The following is a 23,959-nucleotide window of genomic DNA, read 5'->3' on the forward strand; positions in this document are numbered from 1 at the left end:
CAGCCGCAGTGCACACATACACACACACACACACACAGTGAGCAGGTAATAAGACAGCAAACAGCAGCCAAGGTCGGAGAGGCTGCTGCCCAGAAATCAGCCAGGCAGCAGCTGATCCTCCCAGTGTGATCTTTACAGAGACGGAGAGAGTGATAGAGACAGGAAAACAGTTCAATCTCAGAGAGGGCAGAGAGGGAACTAAACCGATCAATGTCACTGCCACAGCTCTTGAGCGCACAGTCAATATACACTACTAATATGGCATACCTGTGCTGAATGTGTGCAAGCATCTCTATTTGCCACGGAGATATTCACGGTCATTTCTGAAGTGATCATCACTAAAACCTGCTGTGATTCCAATATGTGTACACAGCACATAAGTAGGGGTAATAAAAAAAAAAGGGAGACAAATGAATAGAGACAAGAGAAAGAAAACACTGATAAAACTGGTACCAAGGACATAAAGCAAACAGGCTTAATGGCACAAAAACCAAACCCAGGACAGTGTGAACATACCATCTGTCTGCCTGCTACATACCGTACACCTTTACGCAATAGACATATGACACTGTTCCTGAATGTGAACAAACACAAAATAAAATGATTTCTCTGCATCTAGGTATCAATTGGTTCTGATAGCTGCTGCTGTGTGTATAGAGTTGTAGTATCATTTCAAATATAGGGTCAAATCTACTTGATATCTTTAAAATTGCAAGAATCCAGACTCTAAAATGCTTGTATTTTGCACCCGGTGACTACATCTGCTTACTATCAAAGAGCAACAACTTTGTGATTGCACACTGGCAATAATTCCAAAACTGCAGTTTTCAGTGTTTTCAAATCTCATTTTGGAATGATATGCTTCTGCTGAAAAGGAAATGTGTTCAATAAAACTCAATGGGAAGCGGAGATAGTTGCACAGCCAAAAGATTGCATCTTTTGTGGTTATAGCCCCACTCTAAAGCCTATGGGGCATCTGTAGTGCTTTATCATCTTCAGACTTCCAGTCCACTGAGGCAGCTGCAGACACACATCCAGGCACACAAACACACAAGCATACCAATGCACATATGCACTATTAAATACAAAGCAAAGCCGCAAATATGCATGTGTGCTTGAATACACGCACGAGAGGCAAACACACACAGTATATGGGGATATCTGGGACAGGTAAGTATGGATCCAGAGGCGGGAGGGGGGGAAACAAAAGAGAAAGAGACACATGTGGAAAAAAAATAAAGGTGAAATAGACTGAGGCACAGATAGAGGGAAGTGGGCTGCAGAAATAAAGGAATAGGGGGAAAAAAAAGCCAGACAGAAAAGGGATGAATGAGCGATAGATGAGAAAAAAGAAGCAGAAAGTGAGATAAGGGTCAAGGCGTGGTGTGACCTGCTGTCACTGGAAACAGTTCACTCTGCGGGGATGAGCGGGAGAGTGCAGGGGGAGAGAGAGAGAAGAGGATACAAAGAGAGGAAACAGGAAGCAAAAGGAAACCAATTCGATACAACGGTAATACAGAAGCGTTTCTATCCAATTAAGACAAAAGCAGAGGAAAGAGGGTACAGCTGATGCCAGAGAGGTGTTGAAGGTGCTACGAGTGAACGCCCAGTCAAGGTCGGGCAATGGCGTCCACAAGCTTTCTGTCTGAAGACCTTTCAACCTCTTCCTCTGTCTCCGTCTCTCTCGCTGACATTAATCCTGACCGTCGTCCCGCTGATTAACTCCTGACAGTGTACTCAGTGACCCGAGCCGGACTGTGATGCTTCTCTCCTCAACTGAAGAGAGTTGAGCTGCACTTTCCGAGGTATTATTTTGTTTAAAGTATCTTGGCACTTTAGATACATTTAGGCCATGTCCACAAATGCATCTTTAGTCCTCCGCTGTCGCCTTCCATCCGCACTAAGCTGGTGATTTATACTACTAAAATCTAATCTTTTAGAAAATGCTCTGCAATGGATATAAAAGTGGATAAGCGTATATATATACAGTTTTTTTCTTTGAAGTGTGGACGGTGCATCAGCGCTTTTAGAAAATGCTCATCAATAATGGTCATGAGATAAATCTACACATATAGGGCTGGGTATGTTTTGTAAATTTTAAATACTGGTGTCAATATAATACATTTTGTAAATAATACGTTTTGATGATGGCTTTGGTGACTATACCAAAACATGTTTCTAACTTCTCAAACACAGCAGTGATAAGTCATCTTAGAACAAGCAACTACTTACGACTTAAATGAGGAAATATCTGATCAAAGAATATGTAAACAAGACCTGATGAAACATTCCATGCAAACTTTTGGTACTTTTTATTTTTGGAACACAAAAACAGAGGCCAACTGAAATTGGCCAGGCTGATATATTGGCTGATATTAGCTCATCACAGATAAATCAGTGTATATAAGCTGATAAGTTTTGATAAATGCAGAACAGAAATACTGATGTTATGTAACAAAATTGCATACGTTTAACAATCAGAGGGCATTGACAAGTTTAGTTTTCAACTGTAGAATGTCCTGCTAAGCACATATGTGATGGACACAATTTTTTCAAAACAGATTTAAGCAATCCTTAAAATGTTTGTTTATGTTATGTGTTTATCTACCAAAAAAAGAAAAGAGAATATATATGTTTTTCAAACTTTCAAATACTGATATCGCAATCTGCCTCAAAAATCCATTATTGGCCGGGCTACACCCAAAAACTACTGAGGTTTGATAACTAATGGAAACACGTACATATATTTAATCCATGTAATGTGATCAGCTACTGTATGCTGATACACATAATTAGCATAAGACTGAGCTGAGTACAGCTGAGTACGTCACTGACCATGTCAAAAAGGTCAAACCATGACGTTAGCCAAGAGAAAAGAAGAGATGTGATCGTTTTCTGTTTTTTTGGCATTTCAGTGTGAACAAACACATTTTCCAAAGTTACCCGAGTTATTGTGGACATGTCCTTCATAAGACCATAATGGAAGGAGGAAGAGAAGCAATGCTCTGAGGAAAAACTGCCCCAGTGCAGATTTGAACTGAGGGTCAATCATCCCACAGAGAAATAGATTACACTGCAGAGCTAAAACAAAGAACTGGACCGAAGCGATCTGTACGAGTCTCCTCTGGTTACACATCCCCCACTGTGACTGCATGAGAGAGTGTTAGAAGCCACTTCTATATTCAAGAATTAACAGGGTCATTTAAGACAGAGACAACCACAACCATTAGCTCTCCACATTCTTAAATAATGCATATGTCCTCACAGCCTTCCGTGACAATTTATTAGCCATCAATAATAGATTAATGATATAAGATTTAACCTGAACAGAATATTACTATTCCTTTTTATTAGCGTGTTAATAATGAATTAAGCACATTGGTTTTAGTAACTCGAGGTTGAGGGGAAGTAGCTACTATTAAAGTGAGCTTAATAGGAAAATGGAAGCCTTGAGGTCATTACGATGCACTGGGTCATCCACACAACCGCTCCCACAAATCAATGTACACTTCCTTTATGGTCAATACATGTGAGCCTGGATTACAGCCACGGGACACAGATAACTGACACTGGACCGGTGCAGGCGATCATTTTTCTAGCGTAAATGAGCACAAAAAACAAGTGTCTCTTGGCGCATAAACAGCTCTTCTCGCCCGCCAATCACAGTGATTGTCAGAGGCAGACGCCCTTCGTTTATGAAAATAGCATGTCAGTCATTTTTTTTTCCCTGGGCCCACACAGATGACAAAAACACACACATACACACACACACACACACACACGTACGTACACACACTTCTGTTGGCTCCACTACAGGGGCGCTACTGATCAGTTAAGCTGCTGAATTCCTAATAGGACATATCCCATTAACCTCTCTCGAGCAGGGATCACAGATTGATATCGAGGCAGGGAGACCATAAACATACTGCGCCACACCAGGCCTGCTAAAAAAAGGCAGAGGCTGTTTCATAACAGGGGAAGCTAGCCACCAAGTCCATTCAGTATTTAAAAAAGAAAGAAAAACTAAATCACTGGAAACTAGCCCTCTTACTTTAAAACTAATATGCAAAAGAACGCCTATTAGCAGTATGAGGAATTAACAGACGGACAAGCAGATGAAACCAGTAATTCATGTGAAGCAAATGTGAAATAATGGCCATTATAACAGCCAAATGCATTCTGGTAAACTGGAAATCACTCAGCCATCTCCGTGCAGAAACATCATCTCTCTACAGCAAGCACACTGGGACACCACTGGAGTGGAAATGCAGGAAAGCTACCCCCAGCTGCCTGTCTCAACATTATACATGGTTGTGGACTATTGCCGCATATTGGTTCCTATGTGTCACCAACTCCGATGGGATTCACCCAGTGTGAAGGTGAAAAGAAAAGAGTTTAATTTCCACAAAACACAACCAAGCTCACACAGTTGTCTCCCTTTTCCTGTACCTTGTATTGTCAGATCGAAACAAACAGGCTGTTTGTGTGGTTCGGGTGTTTTCTTTTATAATTGAAGGCTCTGTAATAAATAGAGCATGATTTAATTGAATAACACAAACAAACCAGCGGTGGCATTTTTCCAACTCTGTCCTCACGTCTCGGGCCGTATTTGTGCTACAGTGCCTATTATTGTCAAGAGTGAATCAGCGATGAATAAAACGCTCGCTGAGCCTGGACATGTGACATATAGTATGTCACATGTCCATGTAGATTTATTTAACCCTACCACACACCGGGGAACAGCCTGTGTTTAGTGGGCTAGGTAGTTAACGCTCTCTTGTGCTATTTTTTTCTCTATTTTCTGCATCTGTTCAGTTCTCTGGGGAGCCTCCTACAGTGCCTTGCCATGTTGAATGATTGCATTGGACTAGTTATGTGTGCACACACAGAGGAGAAGGGGTGCTATCTCTGCAGATGGAGACGAGGCAGCGGGCGAGGAAGCAATTACAAGCTGGTAGGCTTCACCTCACCACGCCCCCCTCCCCCCACCTTTTCCCATACATCGCCCTGGGGCTTGCTGCATTAGGGAATCATGGGTATAATGGTGGAATGGGCCTCAGGGCCCCCTCCAAAACAACCTGCTAATCCCCTGTGGAGTGGGGGGTAGAGGGGGAGTTTGGGGGTAACAGGGCAGGGCGGCTGCCCCGACAATGAGTCCATCCCCTGACACGCGCCAGCACCCTCAACAACCCATCACCCCCTTCCTCCCTCCTTCACCCCCCATCAAACACAGCGACATCCCCACAGGGAGGAACCGGCGATGTCAGCCGATGGAGAGCAAGAAAGCCCCAGGCCCGACATCGGCCCTCCGTCGCAGCCACTCCTCCGGCAGGAACATTCAATCAGGCCACCGTGCCATTCTGTCTTTATCTCATGCTGCTAGTTTCCTTTTCCGTAGCACTTGGTGAATGGAACGTGGTTGAATACTAAATCAAGCTCCTCCAATCAACCACCGGTGCAGAATTCAACCCGGATGTAAACCGGCTCGTTAAAATGGTTTAATTATGTGTCTAAATTATGATGAGCAATGACATGCTTGATTGGTTGTATCAAAGGGCCTTAATGAGGAGAAAGGCCTCACTCTCTGTCTGTCTACAGCATTAACGCTACGTCTAGTCTAAATATGACACAATGTGACTGAGTCAAAGTGTGTTTGTCTTCTGTGACATTTGCGACAGATTATCCATTATCTACTTCCTCAAGTACGTCTTACATCCCAGACTCAGTTATCTCAACTAACTTCATGCCTCCTTGTATCTTCTTTTACCTAATCTCATCATCTTTGAGTCCAGAAACATGACTTGAATATGAAAGATCTTCCCTCTTGATTGAATCTAATATATATATATATTTATAAAAAAGACAGCAGCATGAACATCGTTACAACAATAAACAAAAACAGACAAATACAACTGTCATACTACAAACGAGTGAACACATTATCCAGTTACTATGCATTACAAGGTCAAAAAAATCCAGTTTTAATGCAATCCCATTGATCAAGAGTACTATTTTCTTGGTCCTTTAAAATTGACTTAAATTACTCCATAGCAATCAGCTCTTCTGTACATTATTCCAGGCAGAAGAGGCAGCATATTTAAAAGATTTTTTGCCAAATTCTGTTCTAACTCTAGGGACCAACATCTGTATATGTAATGTTTCCATATCCCAGCCAGTCCATTTAGGAATCAGATATTAACATCATCTCATCAATCTTCCAACGGCCTTGCTTCGGGTTAAAAACTAGCAATCACTCCACTGGTGGGCTAATGGGCGCCTTAATATCAACTCGCCGAGGGTCCATTCATATTTCATCAATGGCAGTGGCTTCATCCTGGGCCCCGCTTCGCTAGTAAGACAGATCGACATCAAACGGTGCAACCTTCCAATTAGACAGCGAGACATTCTGATCTCATCTCGAACTGGTTGGAGATCAAATGTTCCTGCGTGGATCCAGGGAATTCCAAGCCCTCTCTGTCAAAAGGGGATAAAATGTTCGCTGAAAGCACCTGGAGGAGATCACATTTAAAATGGCTAACGTAGGGACTTACTTGTACCAATATTTAGATATCACAGCAATACCGCAGCCTGGATATTCTTCAAAGACAAACCGAGACTGCACATTGAAGTAAAAACAGATGTGGATCAATTATGATAATTCTACTGAGGTGCTATTCAGCTCGATAGCATTTCAGGTATTGTTTTGCTGTAGAAGTTGTGGATATTTGTGAAAAGGCAACAGCTGCTCCTGCTGGCATGAATAATTTAGGATGAGATTCCATGTTATTTTCTGTGTCCAGACGGGGATCAATGGTCATTTCAGGATCATTACTGGTGTGAGGTTATTTTGCCAGTAGGATAAACATGTGGTTACCCTTTCCCTTCCAAAATAAGTCAACAACTTGGGAGTACAGCTGCCTTGTCTTGTGTAATAACACTGCAATAACCTTGCTAAACGTCTAGGCAATATGAAAATGTCTTTGATTTAACTGGATTATATGTTGAATGAAATTTTTTAAGGACACCCTTTAAAGCACATAGTCTATCTGAAGTCTACAATGATCCACCTAAATGAATGACAGCCTCTCCAGACACTGATAGAAAATGAACAGCACAAACAAAACAGAGACCGAAAGCACATCAACCTGACTGAACTCCAACCACTTAACATGCTGAAGCTAAAGTTGTTGTTATCATAACAAAAAACCGACCTGTGCCAACCCATAAGCTTCTCGTCATGTCTTTGTGTGTGCGTATGTGTATCACGTAACCCGAATTTCACAACAGGAAAGCAACCTAGTTCCTTCCTCAAAAGAATCAAGAACCACAAAAGAAAAACACCACTGCCAAAACATGTCTTAAAAAATAAATCACAGCCAATTAAAGCAGTCTTATTGCTGTTATTGAGGAGGAGAAAAAAAGGGATAAAAGCCTTAATCCAATTAACAGGGCCCCCCTCTAGTTTGAGGACAATGGCAAGTATTTAGTGTTGGAAATAAATGTCCTCCTTTTATCCAGCCAAGTGAACTTTGGCAGCAGGTTTAAGAAGCTAAATGGAATAAATCTATTCTGCCATATCAAAATACGGAGGCTATGGTCTCCAGAGACCTGTCCTGCGCAGGATTAAGTATGATATAATGTAATTGCATGGTGACTCAGGTCAGATCTTTAGCACTGTGGGCAGAGAGAAGGGAAACAAGTCTATATCAGGGGAAAAATTTAGCAGGGCAGTCAAGTGACCAGACCGCAGAGCGTGATATGGAGAGGCCAAAGGCTAGTTCCTTGTTCACTGTGCTTCGATGATTTCAGGTCAAGGTGGCAAGGTGGCCCCTAGTGCATTTTTTTTTTTTGGACAGTAAGCAACATTTACATGCGGTAGCCTGGGAGTATTATTATGCAACCAGATAGGCTACATACAAGATATTGGATTTACAGCAAATATGAAACAGCACAGTGGTTTGTTTGTTAATCCACAGCTTAATATCTTTTATTTATTTATTTTTTAACAGGCCACTTTTTTTCCTGGCATCCTTGCACAAATTACAAAATGATTACTGGCACGTTTCCACTGAGGCTGTGGGATCATGTAGGGACTAGAGCATCACACACAGAGCAGACCAGTATCTCTAGGGAATATTATTATGAGACATTTAAGCCGCCTCTCAGCAGTCGCATCTCAATGAGAACCCCTTTTTTTTTTTTTTTTTTTTTTTTGCGGGTAAAAGACAGGCAAAGAAGAAATTCCTACCACACCAACAGAACACAGTCTGTGTGGAGGTTTTTTTCCCCCCCACATTTGGCTGTGTTGTTGTCCCTTGTTTGTCTCACTTCAGTGTTTGATTCACAGCCTCCCACAGCCTGGAACAATGCACTGTAGGATACACACATTTATTTCCAGGACCTCTCAAGGTCCTCAGTAATCTCAAACCTAAATACACTAGGATTAAAAGAAGATTTATTCTTTTGCTTTTGCTCAGATTTGTCTTTCTTTCGAGGAAACGACACAGGTTGAGCAAAATTGAAGAAGCAACTGACTGTGGTAAAGCAGCTGTTTCACCCCCCCCTCCCCTCATTCAAACAGACACAATATAGCAAAAGCAAATACAAAGCGCTTCGGAGTTAACATAGCAAACTAGTTTATTCCCTGGCAATGCAAGGGGTAAATAGGGCAAAGCATGAGTGGAGGGGGAAAAAATCAAAATGTGGCTCTTCATTTGGCAAACCATGGGGGGTCAGAGCGACAACCCTATGCTTTGCAATGTGGCAGTCAGATGAAATCCAAGCTCTCATCATGGGCTGTTTGAAAGACAGCTGATGCTGCCTTTTATTTAAATTTAAAAAAAAAAAAAAATCACTCACTCACTATAGGCTGACCATTCGCACTGGTGAAAATCAGTTCACCTCTCTACACACAACATGCCCTACAACTGAATGCGAGTGAACGCAGAGGACAGCAGTTTAAAAACATAAAGGCAATAAACTTACCGACGCCGTATTTTTCATGCTCTGTAGGTATCCACATGTTTACGGTCGGCACATTTAAGTGAGCGGTCGGAATAGCAGCGAAATGCAGGTTTTTGGTTCTGTGTAACGCATTCTATTGGTGTGCTTTCCTCCAGTCTGTAGCAGGAGTCATTGTTTAGGTTTCAGAGAGAGAAAGCGCTGCTGCTGCCGCCGCTGCTACTGCTGCTCGTAGTGTAGACGTGACGCTTTCTGGTGCTGTCGGAAATAAAACTATTAGGAAGTCAGCGCACTGAAAATGGCCCACTAAAATTGGATTTTCCATGATTTCTGAGTTGCGTGACGTAAAAGGGCAAAGAGTATGAAAGCTGTGCTAGCATGTTATATTAAAATTGATGTATTTAAATACATTTTTACTATTTTTGCTATTCATTTAACATCTAGTTCTCAGTTATGTTAGCACAAACGCATACTAATAAGTCTTGTGAATGTGTTAAGCAACCAAAAATAGCCTACTGCGTTCATAGGCTTAGTCAAATGTTTTTCCTTGTTGACATTTTTGTAGCAGTAACGTTAGCTGTTCATATATTTGCTTGCTGAACGTGCCCGTCATTGCTGTTTGTATTGGTGCTAGTGGGTGCCCATTACCATTAAAACACACATTAAGCTAGCCAAATGTTCGCTTAGGTCAAGAGAAATAGACGCTATCACACACCAAATTCATAGAACTTAATGAATTCTTCTTAGTCACTAGCTAAAGCTAAAAAAGGATAAAGATAAAAAAAAAGATAAGGTAGTAACCTACAGGCTAAGTTTAAGGGGAAAAAAACACCACTAGCTAACATTCTTTCTTAAAAAAAAAAAAAAAAAAGCTACATCAGGGCTTTTAGCATATTTAAAATGTCAGTGCCTCCAGTTTGGTAGCTTGTCTAGCATTTTTACAAAATGAATTCCCATCTTCTTCTAATAGTACATTTCGGGAAAACAAGACTTTGCAAGTGTAACGCATAACTGTAGTGTTTCATTATGAATGTACTGACTTTAGCTGACATTGTCTAACCTTGCCTATGAGGAAATCGGACCATGTTGCTAAATCCACCAAACATACAAGTCTTCAGGCCAGGGTCAACAATTCGTTGTAAAACAACACAAGTTACTGTTATAATGTGACAAAAACCTACATTAGGCCTCTTCTGTCTTCCACGCCACTGCAAAGTTACGAATTGTTTCATTACTCCTAATACAGGGCATCAACCAAAGCCTCCAGCCTACGTTTTTAATTCCCTATCATCACAGCTATAGACTAATTGAATGTGAAAGTTAGAACTGAGATTCACAAAGTCGGATGTAGGAATTCCCGAGGAACACTTGAATGCAGCGCATCGCCAGCGCAGCGAGAAACGAGAGCAACGCATTCTGGGGCTTGTAGTAGCACTAGTAGTGACGTCAATGTGGATGTGAAGGTCCCGTTATCCATAACATGTTTACTGTTGAAGACACCTTAGTGTATTCTTTTGTTTTTGACCTTGGTAGTGGTCAGGAATGATATTTTTCAATAAGAAAGAAAGAAAGACATGTAAAGACAGATTTAAATTACATAGGGGGTGTAGTGTAGACCCCTAATTTCAGGGTAAACATGACCTTGTAACAGTGGAGAGTGTGTATGTCCCTTTGTGGACGCACAGGCCTTCTACTGGGACAACTAGTCCATGAAAAATACATGAGACTCTGTGTGGAGGTAGCAGAAAACTGGAGGGAGTTCCACAGCCAAAATGAAAGAGTTCAACACACAGCTCTCTGGTGTGTGTGTGTGTGTGTGTGTGTGTGTGTGTGTGTGTGTGTATGAGAGAGTGAGTTTATACATGTCTGCATCTGTATGTGTGCATGTGTCACACATTTTTTATGAGCAGGCTGTCTTCACCCTCTAATACATAAATTGCACTCATGCACTCCATTCTAATGCATGTTCATTTCCCATGCTGCAAATGGTGCATTAAAATGCTTTGAAGTGTCAAATGTGCCCCTCTGTCTCATCACCAGTTCGCATGTCCACTTACCCATCCACCTTTGTAGTTTATATGGTGAATTATGAATGGAGGTGCCATGAAAAAGCAAGCAACCTGAGGCTTTGTAGGTTAAAGTACCTATGTGCCATTTTCTTATCTGCCCTGTTCCTCTGAACTGTACACAAACATATTGTATGTGCAGAAAATGCAACAGAATAAAACTTCTAATTAAAAAGCGGACTAGCAGATAGAGCTGGATTAATTTTACAGTGCATTTCCATGTTGCTCTGCTTCATCCCCATTTGGCCTCCTTCGATATTTCTGATTGGAGAGGTGGGGGGTTGTGGGTATAGGCTGGGGTGTGGGGGATTGTCGGAATGTTCTACTCTACATATGAATAAATCATAAGCCGGGGAGCAAAGTAAGACAGAAACCCCATGGATTCATCCCTGAGAGGACACAAGATTGGAGCCAGTGAGCTCTTTTAGAAAGTGGAAACTAGACTGTGTTCTACATCAGTGAATCAATGCAGGAACTTCGGCTGCTGTCACGTTTTGGTTGTGATACGGGGGGGGGTTTTGGGAAGGTAAACAAGAAAACAGAAATAGGGCAGATAAGATAGACAGTGCTGTCAAGTGCTTACAGCTAAATGTGACAGGACTGCTAGGGCATTGTGTTTTACTGTCAAGCCTTTGTTTCACTGTGTTTTTGGAGCCGAACCTTCAATCATGATCATATTAAAGACAACAAGTCGAGCCAGAAATCTTGGTATAATCATGGACTCTGGTCTAAATTTTAACCTCCACAAAGACAATTACAAAATCAGCCAAAGTCGATAAGAGTGCCACAGTCCATAAAAATTGAATACAATATTCTCAGATCTTTGCACCAGTTTGTCAAAGAATTGATTTTAAAATACAACAGTTGGTTTGTTAAAGCACTGAATGGTTTAGGACAGGTCTTCTCACAAAACTAAACATGGAGAAGCAGCATTCCATGTCTATGCACCATATATCTGGAAAAAAAAATCAAGATTTAAAACTTTTCTCACTGCAAAGGGTCTTATATTAAATTAAAACTAGAATTATTCATTCATATCTTGAACTGCAACTGTTTTTACGCTCCTGTTTAATTTGTTTTGTTAAATTTTAGCTCATCTTAATCTTCTATTTAGTTATATTTATTTATATCTTGTCTTATGTCTTTTTTTATGTCTGATCTAGAGCCCTTTAAATTGCTGTATTGTTCCATTATGCTGTACAAATAAACTTGCTTTGCTTTAAATGTCAATGGAACATAATTACCAAAATTTTGTCATTGTGCTCTTTCAGTTCAGGTTACAATGAAAGAGTTCATTTGCTGAATGTAATATTTTGAAAAGATGGATAATTGCCTGCTTTCTAGCCATACTAGTGGCATGGCTCTCAGGATAGTGATGTTGGTGTGTTGGTTTGGTACAGACTGAAGTAATAATATAACTACAATAACTACAGGATGTGTTGCTATGAAATTTGGTACAAATATCCATGGTTACCAGACGTCTTTATGACTTTGATGATTCCCTGATCTTTCCTGTAGCGCCACCAGTAGGTTCACGTTTATCATATTGGAGCCGCTATATGGTTGTAAACCCTTGGTTGTCTGCATCTAAAATATACTAAAACTGTGTTCATATTGTAAGGACAAAATATAAGGGCAAATGTACTCTCATGAAGCCATGTGACACAGAAAGCCCACAGGCTGACAGAGAATGATGCAGTGGCAGCTGGGGGGCTGTAGATGGAAAAACAGGGGGGGGAGAGGGATCAGAGGTGGCATATCTGTTCACTGACCACACTGTGGAAGGATTATCATGGTAGACAGAGGGCAGGTCGAGTCACCCGGCATTCTGCTCAGGTGCTCAAATTATTTTTTTTCTTTCTCCTTCCCTTCATCTCCTCATCTCACGCTCCCATTTCCCCCCGTATCCATTCCCAGTGCATTTCTTCATGTTTGCTCCAAGTTTCATCAGGGGGGACCCATATGTTCCCTGCAGGGAATATTCATAGTTGGAACTGAAGCTGATGGCGGGAAGATGGAATCGGCCATTGCCACTTGTCCAGATGGGCTCTAAAGATTGCTCAGCATTTCCGCCGCTCAACCACCAGTCTCTTTTTATCTCTGGCTCATGGCCACAAATAAATGGAACATCTGTGAGGCATAAATCAAAATGGCTTGGATGAAGAGAAGAGAAGAGAAGAGAAGAGAGGAGAATTGTAATATCTTGCACTTTTGTTTTAGCATCAGCCATTTCTTTGCTTTTTGAACATAAACAAGTTGTATCTAACAAAGGAGATGAGAGATGACATTGTCAATGATGTGCTTTAAAGCCATAGTAGAGCTTTCAAATTTAATATGGGAACAACCTCATCCACCCCCTTCAAACCACTCCATAAGTTGAACCAGTTTATTTGTCAGAAAGTGAGACTATTCAAGGCTGATTTACTCTGCTGGCCATTTGGAGCAAAAATGACACCGGATTATCTCAAGAGACCACTGCCCATCGGCTCTTCTCAGCACTTCTCAGCTTTGATTTAATTCACACCAGGAAGTGTAGGTCAGATGGGGGAAAAAACATATGCCTCCCTCAGCTCACACACAGCAGGCAATATCCTCACCTCCAGTCTGAACAGGCCTCTAAATATAGCCATGAAAATAGGCTGTGCCTTACAAGAAAAACACCCCTCTCTGTACATTGTACCATATGAAAACTGAATCTCTGAACCCAATACCTCTGATGAGGGATTTTCATGTAGAAATGGGGGCCTTAATTACTTAGCTTTTCCTGAACATTACATTTACAGTATTGGCACATTTACTATAGCTTAGAAAAGGATTAGCCATTTGCTCTTTCCATATATTATGTGTAATGCCCTCTTAGGATATAATCTGCCCATAAAAGGTCATTCATATTCACACAAACATGTGAATCTTTACACACGTGCACCCACATTATTGGATGTTCATACCTACGTAAAACCTATTTCCTCCTGTGGCATTTGTGGATCTGAAACCATAAGAGTCTACAAATGAGAATAAGCACTATAAATAAAGTGGATACATTAGTAAAAAATGGTAAAAGTTTTAAAACAGACACACACAGATATGAAAAGAGGTACATACTGTATCATTTACATACATTACATTACAACCCCCCCCAACAATAGACCTTCAACTGACCAATAAACCAATAAAAAGTTATGTATCTCTCTATTTTTGAACACTTTTTTATGATAATCTCCATCTGAACATGAATGATAAAGCAGCATCTGCAGATCAGCGAATCAGCTCGACTTCTCTTCCTCCTCTCCGCTGGGCCTTCACTTCAAAACTTGTTTTGGCTAGATGTAAAAATAGACCTTCTCCATCTCCCTCCTTCGCATCAACACGACATGCACCGCGGATGATGTTTCATAAGGTTTGATATGCAAAACTGCACTTACAGGGGATGAAATATGATTTGATGCACGGGAATGAATCCTGTCACCTGCGAATGTTCACCATGAGAATCAAAAGACTGAAAAGTACAGCGTCAACCCCCCCCCCAACCCAACCCCCCACCATCCCCTGTTCTCTCTTATCTAGTTTAACCGCTTCTCTGATACACTCAAAACGTTTACTATCAAAAAGCTCATGAGTCACTGCAGACGAGCAAGATCCAATTATTTTTTATATTCTGGTAATGCTTGTTTCCTGCTGCTTTTTGCCTATGAAATTTTTTTTTTGCTTCTTTGGTGACAGAGTGTTTTGGTTCTCTACGAATTCCCAAAGCAGAAAGATTACCTTTGGATCTGAACCATGATCTTGTTTCAAGATATCAACAAGTGGAGTTGAAAGAAGCTTCTCAGTCTTCCTTACCAAACCTCATCTGTTATCTACTCTACTCTCTGAAGTCACCTTTTTCATCTGTTTTGCCTCAAGGATTATCATGTGGTCATTTGCCACCCTGGTAAGAATCCAGACAGTTCCACTGTGTGCTTGTGAGTGGTCTTCTTGTCCATGATGATCTTGGGCTCTGTGGTAAACACTAACAAGCACAGATCCCGCACAGTCCCACTGTGTATGGCTCCTGTGAATAAGAGCAGAGGAGCTCATGTAAGATTATCTTTCCAAATGTTTTCCAAGTGTTTTTTTCATGTTAAGCCTTGCTATAAAATACTGCTCATTACTTTTGGAAACATACTGACACTGAGATTCTTGGATGTTTTCCCAACCTTCCTTCATTCCTTTCCATCAACTGGACTGAGGGTTGACAATAAACAACCCTAACCCTAACCCTAATCCTAACCCTAACCCTAACCCTAACCCTAACTTTGACAGTTGAGACCACTGTTTATTGCATCTCCAGCCAGTATAGTCAACACTGGGTTCTTTTAACCAAGACTACTGCTTTCCCTAACCTTAAGGTAGTTTTAGTTACCTAAACCTTAACAATAGAGGTTGCAAAAACATGGTCCATGTTGCATGGCAATGACAATCTATTTTGTTGAGAAATGTATGTCACCACAAAGTCCATTAAGTAGCTGTTATGGAACTTTTGATCATATAACATGATCTTTGTCAGCAGATGGAGTTTACCCAGTTGTCATGCAATTGTAGGTTCAAAGTTATTTTTTTCTAAGCACTTTAAGGACTTCTCTTCCGTGTTGGCTTAAAAATTCAGCTTCAGAGATTATTTAACTTGAAAACATCAGCGGAGAAAGCAATCTCACCGTACGGTCCATTTAGTAGCTTTTCTGGAACTTTCACTCATATCACATGATCTTCATCAGCAGATAGAGTTTACCCAGTTGTCATTCATTTTTTAAAATCATTTCAGTTGCAGGGCTTCATTTTCATGCCCTTTAATGGAAACTATTAGATTCTTGGAAGGTGGGATAGGGGCATTTATAAATTTGAAATACACATGGTGTGCTTTGGGAACATGTAACATAAAAAAACATTGGTATTGTTCTTTTTATGATGTTTATAGTGAACAGGAACAAATGAGCAGAAGAGGAAATTTGTGGTTAAAGCTTGTATTTATCATTAACAATATCACATATATAACAAAGTTAGAATAGTCATTTAAAGCCTGTTAATATGATTTTAGAGTGCCTATACTGTGATACTGTGGGACTGTATTGGACATGGTAAGGTAAACATATTACTAAGATGAGGTGGAACCTGAAGAACCAGACTTCTACAATTTTCTCAGGTTACAGTTTTGGTTCATGCTAACATGCCCCAGATTGATTCTATGACTGTGTCTTTATGACTAACATGCTCTTCTGGGCTCCCACTTCCCTCGTGCTGTTGCACACTGTGGGCGCAATATTACAGTATACAGCCACCTGGACCCCAACACCCACCAGCGAAAACATAATTGTGCCTGCGAGTGTATGTACACACACACACACACACACATACATGCTGGACAGATGGCTGTCATAAATGGCTGTATGTGTTAGCAAGTTGAAAGCAATCCTTGGCAATGTGTCCCCTCCCCGCACCTACCCACCGACCCACATACATGTTTCATCTCATCAGCCGACTGCATTCACACACACACACACACACACACACACACACACACACACACACACACACAAATCTGTCTTAACGAGTCATATATTCTGTTTTAAATAAAATAAGTATAATTAGCTAAACTTGTGAACAGTGAATGTTTATTCATAGCTTGGCTACTGTAACAGCAGCTTGTCAAGTTTTGGTTTTCTCTACGTTTACTGGTATCTTAAGAGTTTCGAAGGTCATGTCATTTGTAGTTAGCCTTTCCAAAACCAAAAACACATGGTAAAAAGTGTAAGGAATGGTTTAAACTGTGTATTTGCAATCTGCAAACGTATGTCTTGTTCTTTTATTACATTCAGGGAAGTTTACACTCCAGAAACCCTACTCTAACTCATTATCTGTGACGGTGTTAAGTTCGCCAAATACACTCATGTAACATTGTGAGACATATTTGAACAATAAAGCATCAATTGAATCTCTGTCTTGATTGTCCAGGTATGTAACCTAAAATGAAAGAAATTCCAACATAAAACTAGATGAAGGGTGAATAAAAAATAAATAAAAGAGAAATGTCCCAGCTAAAAGTAGAGTGAACACCAAAAATATACAACTTTGCTTTTTTGATGTACTTGTTGAATTCCATGTTTAGTAGTGCACAAACATGCAGTCTTTTGTTTCTATGCTTAGTCATCTTTCTTACTCATATCTGCACGACCACAGACTGACAAGAACCGGACCAGCTCTATGTGCCGTTTGCTCTTTTCTGGTTAGTGTTTAGCTGTTCCATCCGCCTGTTGGTCTGTGGGTGTTGGTGTGAGGAGCAGTCTGTGCTGTAACCGCCCCGCCTACATCTTCTAATCCACATAAAGAGGTGGTGTGTAAGATTCACTAGCGGGTGAGCTGATAATTTCTGCTTTTCTGATACATTAGGCCCTCGATGCATAAAAATGTCATGAGGGGTGTGATTATCATGGCTGTATGTTTACATGGACTAATGACATAAAAACATGCTGACACATTTAACTGCAGCCTGTGACACCTGTGACGATATGCAGCGCTATCATCCTGATGCACCGGGATAACATACTGTAATTGCTAATGCTTAGATATAGTTGAAAGTCAGCAGTTGGGCTATCTCTGGAAAAAAACATGGCTGTAAGGATAATGAGAGACATATTAGGCCAATATGAATTTCCATATCACTTTACATTATACATTATAGACATGATTAAGCCATGTGATCACAGTGAATATGTACAGCATGTGGTGTATGAGAAGATATGTGAGTACATGTTCGTGTGTGCATGTGCTTATGTATGTGTGATTTGTACCTTTGGTTGTTTTTTGGATAAATCCATCAGCTAAATCCTTTTTCAAAATTTTACAATTACTTTTTAAGTAAACAATCTTACTAACCTTTCATGTATATTCTTAATTTCCTATAGCTGAAATTTGGCAGACAGATAACCCAAGGTCAGCGGATTAGTTAATTCAATTTTGGTGATGATCAGGATCTGGGATTTCCGACGTTATATGATTATCTTAAGTCATTATTATGGTGAGCTCATTATGTTAGTGGGAAGGTCTGACAGTCTTCTACAGCAAGTAGAATCAGTTTTGTTTTTACTAACAGGCGTGCTTCAAACGGGTTTGAAAGACCCTATACAAATACATATTATTCTAACAACCATTATTATGTATATGTGAGGGTGTGCGTGTGTGTGTGAGTGCGGCTGAGCATAGTCTGGCTTTGTCAGCATGTCAGCAAAACCAGAAGCAGGAAAGACTGATCTGGACAGATAAGTCCACAAAATTACAAATCATAGCAGGATATGAAACAGCTGAGATTTACAGCCTTTGGTAGCACTATCAGGCATACTGTCTCACATATTGTATATCATTTAAATTCACATTATCTTTGTGCTGCATAAAATATGGGACAACATGTGAATAGAAATCATGCATTCATATATTTTACACAGCATTAAACACATGTTTCAGTGTCTTTTTAATGCCCTGAATATAGTACATCTTAACAGGGTGAAATAATCAATGCTAATTTAACCAAGAGTGTAAATTCAGCACTACAGTACTGTATGTCAGTGCCTGTTTAAGTCCGCACCATCGGAGTCGAGTGAACACTTTTTGATGGTTGCCGAGCACTCAATGCAGAGCTGTATCAGCTCTATCAGTGAGCAAACGACACTCCAATCAACAGTCAATACCAAATGACTGAGACAACTCAAAAAACATAGAGTCAGGAAATGTCTACTGGTCCAATTTTACACAGACATCCTGTCACTATCGATTACTGTGCAATACGGAAACACATCTAAGCACACAATAAAGAAAATGGATAGACATTGGACTCCATATATAGACAATGTACCATCTCATGAGCAGTCAAGATCACAGATGAGCCTCTCCACCCAGCTCACCATCTTTTTCAACATCTCCTCTCTGGCAGAAGGTACAGGTCACTAGGAGGCAGGACAGACGCCGGAGCTTCTTCCCCAAAGCTGTGCAGATTATGAATACAGAAAAGTTGCATTTGTGCATTTGCACAAGTTGCATTTATGTCCTTTATGTTTGCACTGGTGTCGTATGTGATGTATTGTTGCAGCTGTTCCATCTGTACTGAGATTAATTCCACCAGCCTACCAAAAGAAACTTTATAATTGTCACTGAATAATCAACATTCATTAATGGTGGAAAATTTGCTACACGTGTGTGTCCTTGTGCATCAGATGTTCTTGAAAGAACACAAAAATGATTCAATTTGATGGGTAAGGAAATCGGTTTACAAGTCATGGGATAGAAAATTTATGTGACATGGTGGAAAACCTTGGCGAATAAATAATGTGCGTGTTTCTGTGTGTGTATGTGCTTTCACCGGAGTTACATTAAGGCAAAGATGAAAGCTGGTGGAGAAAAGGTCTGTGTCTCCTGGCTCAGTGGGAGACACACCAGGCTTTACTCCGATAACCTTCTGACAGTGAGGTGAGGGGGGGGGGGGGAGTCTGTGAATTGCTGCTCCACGCACCCCAGACAGCAGTGCAATGCAGAGATATCGGTGTAGAAGCAGCTGGCATTCACACATATACACACACACTTTCATTTCAAGCATGCTGAAACATAAAAAATGTAAGATGAAACAAAGAGAAGGCACAAGAGAGGAAGGAGTGAAATAATGAAACTGAAAGAAATAAAGACAGACATGCAGTGAGAGGCGGAGAGAGAAAGAAAAAGAGAAAGAAAGAAAAAAGCTATGGGCAGATTTGCAGCAACAGAGAGACAGGAAAACAAACACAGATCCATTCTGCTTCCCACATCAAAAAGCCTCCTCTTCCAAATGTCAGGGCAGCTGGATATCAGGCCTGCCTGTGTTTCTGTGTCCGGCTTGTCTGCCCTCATGGTTTGATTTGCTGTCCTTAAACCTCAACTGTCAGGTGTGTTTTCTGTAACCGGAGAATGTACTGTGGCCTTTTACAGTTCATATTTTAGATGCAGCTGCAGCTACAAGGCAAGCGTATACTGTATTGACCATTTCTGGCTGGATGAATGAATGGATGTATGAGAGGTTGAGTGAGTGACAGACAGGAGAAATATACAGTGGGAAAGAAACAGCGGCTGTGTTCCCATGATCAGGATTTATCACCGCAGGTAGTGTATGTTTAATACAGACGGGCCAATCATCCCTCTGCTCTCACCATCGCACATCCCTCGGAGGGGAAAGTGAAAGTATTCCGTCCAACATACCTGACCACAGTGTTGTTGAGTGAGCAGGGCTTCAATTTATTTCTGTGCTTAGGTGTTTAATAAAAAACACTTATTTTTTGGCACCCTGGATTGAAATTGAAGCCCTTTATACACTTAAATAAAAATTACACAACTTCACCTGGGCAAATTGACTGTGGATGACAGTCCAGGAGATAAAAAAGCATCAGTCAAAGGTCTTTATTCTTGCTATCATTGCCTTTATTAAATGTTCTTATTTCACTCAAACACATTTGCCTCCCTTTCTTTATGTCTCTCTATCTCCCTCCTTCATCTCCACCCTGACAGACAGGGCTGAGTCCCAGCAGATATTCTTTTCTCCTCCAGCTGACACAAACAATGACATAACCTTTAAAAAGCCCTTTGGCTTGGTTTCTTACATCAGTCTGTTCTATTTCTGAACAGCACCCCGCCATGATTGCTGCAATTTTTCACCGAATGCTCAGCCCGCTTTATTATTAACAATACATGACATGTAGCACTCTAAAATGAAGACCAAATCAATAAAATGAGTGCAGTGCCAGGGAATGGTACAATGCACCGTAATATGACTCTGTTATTAAACTATCAGCTGTGATAATACAGTGAGGAAGAAGATAGTGCAACAGTTTGGTGTTTTTTTTTTTTTTTTTTTTTTGCCTTTCTATAAATACATTTAAACCTTTCTACATAGTCAGTGGGTGATATATTGCATACACTGCACCTTTGCTTTCAATTCGTCAAGCATACACTAGTAGCCGACATTGTGGGTGTGTGTGTGTGATGTACTACTTCGTGTAACTTTCTATTATGTGTCCTGTTTGAAAGGTATTTTGTTTAGTGTGCATGTGTTTTAATTGTGACCTGCCAAGGGACTGCAGATGAAAATTTAAGCTAGCTGGTGCATCAAATGGAAACATTCATGTTTAATATTGTACATGGTCCATTACAAATAAATAAATACAATGTGTTAAGGAACAGTTGACGTTTTGGGAAATGCACTTATTAGCTTTTCTTGCCAAGAATTAGATGAGAAGATTGATACCACTATATTTGTATGAAACATGGTCAATCTAGCTGTTTCCCTGTTTCCAGTTTACGCTAAGATAAGCTAACCGGCTGCTGGCTATAATTATCCTACAGACATAACAGGATCGATCTTGTCAGCTAACTCTCAGCAAGAAAGTTAATAAGCGTATTTCTCACATTTGCACTACGTGATGAAGCAATGCATTCTACCTATTTTTAGCCCTGAGGCTCTGTTACTGTATGTTAGCAGGACTTGCAACATTCTCTGCAGAGTTGTATTTACTTAAGGTCAGTGGTCACAAACTGGCAAGGCTTTGAGGCATCACATTTGGTGATTCACCTTCATGCTGTAGCCGTATAATGCGACCGCATATGAAAGGCGGCGCACGGAGGCATCTGACATCAAGACCCGTATTCCTTGCCCTCTTGCCTCGGGCCTAGTCATGGTGCTTTTTGAAGATACATGCCTGTTAGCAGCTCACATACATGTACGAATGCACACACCAAAATATCATCTATGTATCTTTGATCTTAGCTGTGGCTGCATACATTACCAGGGTGGATTTGTGGTAAAAGCACCTTGGAGGAGGAGAAAGCTGGAAAATTATGAATTCTCTGGCAATTCTCCAGAGAGAGTTAGAGCTTTATTATACATGAGGCAGATTGGGGGATGGACTGGGTTCATGGTTGTCATTTTTCTGCAAATGATATATTTTAACAGTGAAAACAAAATGCTAACATTTAGATATCAGTAATCCTAGTCAAATCCCAGTGTCAAATACCAAAACACATCATTAAATGTAGGTTTACACATATACAGAGTGTGGACAGTAAATATTAAATGATAGCTACAGCTCAAAGTTTAAACCATCTTTTAGGGCAGAAAAGAATAAAATCCTAATTTCCAGCCATTATTGTAAACCAAGGGCACCATTTTAGTGCAAGAAGACAGCTCATTAGAAAGATTGGTACAGAATAGGGTCAACAAGCTACAAGCAGTGATGTCCACACACAGGCAAACACATATGAGTGTGCATATAGGGTAAAACACACACGTGCAAACAAACACCCAGCTGCCTCAGCAGGAAGTAACACTCTCCTGAACATTGTGTTAGTGCAGAAATCAGTCATCAATAAGTGGAGGAAGGAAAACACACTCATGGGTAGAGACAGATAGTGTGAGAGCGAGACACAGAGGCAACAGTGCAGATTTAAACATACTGTAGATAAGGCAGAAACAGATTGCACACCCAGACACAGACAAGAAAAAAAAAAATCAGATGCACACATGCAGTAACTAAGCGGAGAAGCCATGCTGATTCAGTGCCAGGACTGTTTTATGGAGTTTCCTTTAGCTGATATCAGCCAGACAGCCAACAAAGTATCCAGGTGGGAAAAGACAAAGCTTCCTCAGCCAGCTGTTTACTCCCCACCAAAAATAAAAGCTCCTATTATTCAGCCCAAACACACTATGAGCAGGAGCCTGCAGACCAAACAAAACAGGAACATGAGCTGTGTGCTCCTTGGAGGATTTTTACTGTCTGACCTGATACTGACTTGAAATTGAGAAGCATTACAACTAACAAACAAATACTTACATCATAAATGATTTAACTAACTCTATCTGCAGTGCGTTTATTTGCACAGTGATAAAATGCAGAAGTGCAGTTTTAGCACGTGATGAAAGAAAAGAGAAGTTTTAATCTAAGATAATAGGATTAATGGTGAGAAAATGTAATTAGAGGAACAGAATGCATTTAAAAATAACTCAAATGAACAGAAAGAAAAACTCAAAATGCAGAAGATGATGAGCAAATGACCAATCTGGTACTTTAAGATATTAGATGTAAAATGCACCCTTTGCAAAAAGAATACACTAAACAACTGAACTGAATCCCTCACATATCATTTATCTGCATGTGGAGAGTATTTTCAATCTATCAATATAGATATGGGATTAACATTTTGATTGTCCCCACCAATACAAACAAACAGCACAGGCAACACTGCTATTTTTTCAGCAGGAGTCACAAGGTTTCTGCCAGTCAGCACCAGCAACAGTCACCAGTTGTTCATACAGTAGTATAGCTTGTGAATGTGGCTGAATATAAAATAAATGCGCATGTATATTGACATAATCTAGAGAGTCACACTTTGCAGATATAAAAACAGACACACACACACACCAAAGAAATATTTGTGCTGTTTCTCCAAGGTGCATATTTATATGTGTGTGAGAGTGTAGCTGAGGGCAGCAGTATTGGCGATGATTTTGGGACTCAAGGGCCCGGTCCCTGCATCTGCCCACGGCCTTACTGATCTGCTCTGCTAGAGATCTAAGCTCTTTTCCCACACACACACACACTCACTCACAACTACACACACACACACACTCAAGACTATCTCACTCTCTCTCTCTCTGGGTTAGGAAACCAAACAGAGAGAAGAGAGAGGAGGAAAATATTGAGGCAAGGAGAGGTAGAAAGCAACACTGCAAAAAAAGAAAAAAGTATGCAGGATAATCATACGTTTAGATATAAAATGTTGTTTCAAAATTTCATTAATATCCTCTCTCAAGGACACTTTTTTCCTTATGTATAAGTTTTTGGGGGAGTTTTTTTATTGTCAACTTCAAAAATTTTGACTGCTTCAGGAAA

At 40.5% G+C, this 23,959-nt stretch overlaps 1 protein-coding gene across 6 annotated transcripts in view; it reads right to left on the reverse strand.

The window, feature by feature from the left end:
- dock4b (dedicator of cytokinesis 4b) overlaps positions 1-9,222 on the reverse strand; it is a 119,919-nt gene extending 110,697 nt beyond the window's left edge. For 3 of the 6 annotated variants that reach the window (XM_067582547.1, XM_067582545.1, XM_067582544.1), the window contains exon 1: positions 8,986-9,220. In XM_067582547.1, coding sequence (XP_067438648.1) covers positions 8,986-9,022 — 37 coding nt within the window. In that variant the 5' untranslated portion in view covers positions 9,023-9,220. Of the gene's footprint in view, positions 1-8,985 lie in introns of all 6 variants that reach the window. The other 3 variants (XM_067582546.1, XM_067582548.1, XM_067582549.1) reach the window with 2 other exon arrangements.
- Between the last annotated feature and the right edge of the window lie 14,737 nt (positions 9,223-23,959).

This window comes from Thunnus thynnus, chromosome 23, assembly GCF_963924715.1.
Source record: "Thunnus thynnus chromosome 23, fThuThy2.1, whole genome shotgun sequence".
NCBI lineage: Eukaryota > Metazoa > Chordata > Actinopteri > Scombriformes > Scombridae > Thunnus > Thunnus thynnus.